We start from the raw sequence: 6,000 nt of genomic DNA, 5'->3' as shown, positions 1-6,000 counted from the left end.
TTCAGAGATAATGAAACTTTATTTACATTCATTTAATATATCACATCTTCAGGATAGGTGGTAACTTATTTAAAAGGTAAGCTCATTTTCTTCTGTCTGCTAGAAGACTCTCCCTGGCATAGCAGTTACTGAATCTGAAAGCTATAGGGGAAGAATTATTGTAGAGATTCTTTGACTTTACATAGCCCTGAAATACCAGGCATGTACAAATTAAATGCTTGTCTGCTAGCTAGACACAGACTCAATTACTCTGTCAAACACTCCAGCAATGGCAATATATTTGGGAAATCTAAAACAGAATTGCTCAACTCATAACTTCTCCTTAATATGTACATTTCAACTGCCAAAAACAGTACTTAAATTTCTCACAGAATGCACTAAAGAAGAAAGCTACAAGACAAACACTTGCATTCAGAATGTTTTCTTACTATAGTTGTTTTTAAAATAATGACTGTTATTACTTATGAGCAATTATAACTTTTATGCTTCCCCAACTTGCTTGCTATCTTATATACTAAAAGTTGAACATTCTATATACTAACAGTCTGATTATATATTCTGTATACTAGAAGTAGCTAATTTTCATTTTTCTGCCACTAAGAATAGCTTTCGTTATGGGAAAGGAATTTAAATATTCCTAGAGGTGTTTTTTTATTAATCTTAAGCTTGATTTTCTCCCAGTGACAATCTGTTTATCTTCTAATTTTTTTTTCCCTTTAACGTAAGTTTAATAAGATGCCTTATGATCACCACTATTTTTCCCGGAAAAAATGCCCTGATCTACATTGTAATATTTGGGTGATATTGTCTCTTATTTTTGATATATTGATATTTTTTCATCACTGGACATCGTTATGATCTTATCTAATTATTACCAAAAGGAAAAAATCAACTTTATTTTCCTTAAAAAATATTTTATAGGCTGGATATTTAATCCTGTTAGTTTTGCACACTCTTGTTTTAATCAGTTTAGTCTAATTCAGAAAGATCACAGAAGTATGGTCAGTGTAAACCTCAGTTTTTCTGATCCAAGCAAGTGTCATGGTCCCTATAAATAAGTTATTTGGCTATTAAAGCTGGAGACAGTAATTTTCTGCACTAAAACTATGCAATTTATCAAAACAAAGCATAAAGATGAAGGCATTTAAGTGAACCACAAATGATTCTGACTTGTAAAGTAGGGAGGCCTCTTGTGTTTGACCTTAAAGGCCAGAGAAAGAAGGTAAAGGCAGTTTGACTTAACCACTGCCACCTAGGTTATGGGTTCTATCATACTTCGATTCATTCTCCCAGAACTGCGTCATCATTACCATATAGTTGCTAATGACATGAACAATATCAGACATTTAGAGGTGGGCAAGTCTCTGGAGGTTCCTTAAACTGGTTTAAAAAAAGACTAGGAAAGAAACGTACTAAACCAACGTTACTCAGCTCGGACAGCGAAACCCGAAACCAGGGATGGTTTCCATTACAGCATCTTAAAAACAGATAAATCTAAAGCTTATAAGCAGATTTTTAAAAGGCCACAAAACAGTATAACTAGTTCCCAGGAACTGGAAGCTGTCAATTACTGACGTGTGTACATTTATTTCCCCATTACTAAAGTGACTGCTTTACAAATCTGTTCTGGTATTCAACTGCTACCATGCTATGAAAACAACCAGACCAACTTACATTCAACCTCAGTTTTCACTGCCCTGTTCACTTGAAATACTAACTTATTTGTTTAATTTTCTGAAGTATTATTCAGCAGATCACACTAGCACAATGAAACATTCAGCTTTGGCAGGGCTCCCCATAAGCATTATGCATGTTACAGTCAGTAACGTTTCCCTATATATATGTATGCACAGATACATTAAAAACATTTAATACAAAATTTTACATGACATGAAGTAGAACCTTAAAGATTATCCTAAAATACAAATACAGAGAAATGCATGCAGAGAGCCCACTAAAGTACAAAGCCTGTGGGATTTAAGTTTTATTTCCTGCAGGATGGTAACATGTTTTTTCCTACTTAGAGGCAAAATGTATTTTCCAGAGATTTGGCTCCTGCCCATTGCCTTAAATTTAAATTAAAATGCTCTCTGTAAAAGCCAAAAGCAAAAACAAAACCTTACAACACATTCCATTTTTTAATATATCAAAAATGTTTCCAAGGCAACATTATTAAAATGATTATACCACAGTCCCTAATATAACACCAAGCACTAATAGGAAGGTACAGAGAGGGCAGGAAGGTTTCATCGAGTCACTGGTTTAGGTACTCTTCTTTTCTTCTCCCAGTAAATTCACAGCAGCTTTCTTGGCTGTTGGGAAGAAAGAAAACTGTATCAAAGAGATTTGTAATACAGGCTCTGTGCCTAATGTAGCTACTAGATAAGTTGGATGGCTCGTGTTCCCATGAGAGTCCATTACGGTTTGTGAGCAGGGCTAAGAGAGTGTCCAGGAAATGGACAAGAGAGCTCTTCAGACCACGAATCTGAGTACTTGAACACAGCTCTTGAAGGCCATGTGGCCTCGCCCCCTTGTCGTGAGCATCACTTAGACCACTGGTTTTCCTGTAAGCAGAGCTCCCTTGGGCATATAGTAATACTCTGTACAATCAAGAAATTCTTTTGTGTCTGGGTGCTCACCTATACAATTTCACTGTGTCTCAATCTGACGACACCTAGGTTATCTCTCCATCACTCATGGTGACAAAAAAAATGGTGATTTCATGGTAACAAAAATCAGAGAAAGTCCTCATTCCCCAGAACGCAGAAATAGCAGAATAATATGCACATTTATATTCTCTCATTGTGCCCCCATTTCCTCCTATGATGGGGAGTTTTCTGTAAGTCTTTGAGTTGGTGGCAAGATGCTACATTCATCAAGATGCTATTCTTAAACCTGTGGCAGACTAAGCCTCCCCTTTTCTCACTACGAAGTGACAGAATGTGCTATAAGAGCTAGTGTGGTATGTGAGTTTGGGGGTGGGTGGGATGTTCTAGAAGCCTCCAGGGTGATTCCACAAACTGCAGCTGTTTTTGATGAAGCCCAGAGTTGAGTGATGACAGCCGAGAAGTCCTTCCTTGTTCACCAGCTGCCTGACAGCTGCTCACCCTTCACTCAATTAAAACTGCTGAACGAAGTTAATAAAGAAGAAATTGCCACCTTTCTCTTAACTAGCCTTATGTAAAAATTGTATTTCCTGGAGAATCCAGAAGTTTCGAGAAAAGTCTAAAATGTGTGTCAGCATGCATGTAAGTTCCTCCTAACGTATTTTCATCCTCTCACCCTGTTAGGAATGTATATCAAAGTGAAATTGGATTTTAGAATACTGAGATCTAAGAGAACCGGAGGCTAAGACATGTAGGTGAACTCGATTAGAATGACATCACCAGAGGTCACTGGTTAAGCTGAGAGCAGGGAGGAACGGAAAAGAAATCTCTTACAAGGAAACTGGAGATCCCCAAGTGGGAAGATGTGAAGGCTACAAGTGAGGAAACACCTAACAATGTATAAAACTGTACAGAAATAGACTGGAGCTGAATGCCCAAAAGTGGGAGTCCAGGGAAGAGGGGCCTGTGAGAGAAATGAGGAGACCACATTGCTGCCAGGGCATCAGTACTGCCAGAGAACTGTCTGGGGGATTGTGCTTCCCCTGCATCAAATCACCTCTCATTACCAGAGAGCTGTAAAAAATCCTTAATTCTATGTCCATTGCCCACTTTGCTACAATTTCTAAAACCCTTACTGTGCCTTCTAGAACTTAAGACCCATCATCAGGAAAATCTCCTCTGTCCTCATCCATTTATCCAAGTGTTTCTTTTATTTTCCTGCTTTCACAGAAATCTGGCTGTCCTGAGGACGCCGCTTTCTCAAGTAGTGGCTGTTTTTTCTCTTCCATGACCCCAGTACTACTGGGTCTGTAGGTCCGTTAACTGTAGTCTTTGTTCCTCACTGCCACATTCAGAGTCCCAAGTCATCAGATATTTCCCACCAGCCTTTCTTTCTCTGGTCATCTCTGACCCATGGGCTTTGCTGCCTCATTTCTGTAAGATTTAAGATATTAAAATTTAGTATTACTCTCTATAACACTACACATATTTCAACAATTGATGATTTCAATTCTCCCAATATCCTGGTGTCTTAGTTCCTCCCCTCCAGTAACCTTTATATTCCATCCTATCTGCTCTCACCTACCTGTGGCCCTCACTCCCACGGTCCTTCCAACTACCAGTAACTGCAGTCCTCTGTGATCTCAGTGTCACCAGTCTGCTCTGCACCATCACTTCCTGTCCCTGCAGCTCACCCCCTCTGTTATCCTGAGTCAGAGGTCTTCCCTGAATACCCAGTATTATAATCCATTGATCCTACTACCACCCTTTTCATTGTTCCTCACTCTTCTTTATGTCCTCTTCTCTCCCAGTCACGCAGTTTAAATTCCATCGTCAAACATTAACCAAACCTTAACCCTACTCTCACTTCATGGTTCTTACTTAACAGAACCAACCCTGACCCAGCTCTCCATGTATTATTCCGCAGCTACCCCCATGCAGCTGGATGTGGCCGCAGGAAAACAGAAGAACTGCCTCACTTTGCATTCATGAGCACAAATGTCAAGTGAGCCTGTGATACTCCCTGGCAGTCGCATGACACTGTCCCAGTCCATTCACTCATCCACTGTCATGGAGGGGCCAGCAAATTGCAGTCACACTCATTGGTTTACATATTATCTACGGCTGCTTTCACACTGCAAAGGCAGAGTGAGTACAGACATGATGGCCCACAAAAATGAAAGTATTTATTATCAGACCCTTTACAGAAAACGTCTGCCAACGCCAGTCCTAAGTACTTTCTCCTCTATCACCTCCTTCCCCATCCTCTCTCAGTTGACCGTTCTATTTTCCTGAGAAATTTGAAGCAATCAGGAAATCACTTCTGGAAGCTCCTACCATCACATATACTCACCTCCCAACATCTAGACCCATAAACCCTCATTTCTCTCCTGTTATTATAAATCATTCTGTTCCTGTGAGCAATCCGCTGTCTGAACCCTAGACCCTGCCTCTGATCTAATTCACCCTCTCACTTCATATCACTTTTTTGCTCTCCGCTGGATCATTCACATTAATTTTGGTTCTTCTACCTTGAGTAAAAGAAAAAAATCCTCAGGACCCTAGTTCCTTCTTCCAGTTATAGCCCATTCTTCTGCCCCTTTTTGCAGGAAATTTTATCTACATTCTCATGCCTTGCCTCCCACCTCTCAAATCCATTCCAACCAGGATTTTTCTCCCACCACTCCACAAACTGATTTGTCAAGATCACTCATTCCTTCCTTATTGCTAAACCCAATGGTCAGGTTTCAGTCCCTGTGGTTCTTGAACTGTCTGCAGTATGTATCACAATGGATCACTCCCTATTTGAAACACTTTCTTCACTTGGCCCCAAGGATACCACACTCTTGTGACTTTCTTGTTACCTCAACTGGCCCTCCTTATCCGTCTGCTTTGATGCTTGCTTCTCATCTCCTCAATCTCTACATACTGGGGAACCTAGAGCTCAGACTTGGACCTCCTCTTTTCTAACTACATTCACTTCCTTAGTGATCTCATCCAGTCTCATGCTTACTGTACTGTCTATATGCTGGTGACCCCAAATTTATATCACCAGCCCAGACCTGTCTCCTGAACTCTCAACATCTATATCCAGATGGCTGTTTGACTACTCCAAATAGATACATAGTAGACACCTCAAAGTTACATCCAGAACTGAATTCCTTATTTTTTCCTCTAAACCTGTTACACCCAGTTTTCCCCAGCTCAGTGGCAATTCTGTCCTTCCATCTGTTGAAGCTAAAATGCTTGGCCTCGACTCCTCTCTCATACTCCACACCTAATCCTTAAGCAAATGCTATTGTTTCTACCTTCAAAATATATCAAGAATCCAGTGACTTCTTACCTCCCACTGCCCTGCCACCACTATGAGCCTTGCCACCATCATCACCAGCAG

General features: G+C 40.2%; 1 protein-coding gene across 1 annotated transcript in view; it reads right to left on the bottom strand.

Annotated features, from left to right (window-relative positions):
• Nucleotides 1–6,000, bottom strand: part of REEP5 (receptor accessory protein 5) — a 41,163-nt gene continuing 35,163 nt past the window's right edge. The window contains exon 5 of the mRNA XM_036886869.2: nt 1–2,312. Within this exon, the coding sequence (XP_036742764.1) occupies nt 2,263–2,312 (50 nt within the window). The 3' untranslated portion in view covers nt 1–2,262. The remainder of the gene's footprint in view (nt 2,313–6,000) is intronic.

This window comes from Manis pentadactyla, chromosome 2 (genome assembly GCF_030020395.1).
Source record: "Manis pentadactyla isolate mManPen7 chromosome 2, mManPen7.hap1, whole genome shotgun sequence".
NCBI lineage: Eukaryota > Metazoa > Chordata > Mammalia > Pholidota > Manidae > Manis > Manis pentadactyla.
The sequence above is the reverse complement of the archived record's forward strand: the minus strand, read 5'-3'. Positions and strand labels throughout refer to the sequence as shown.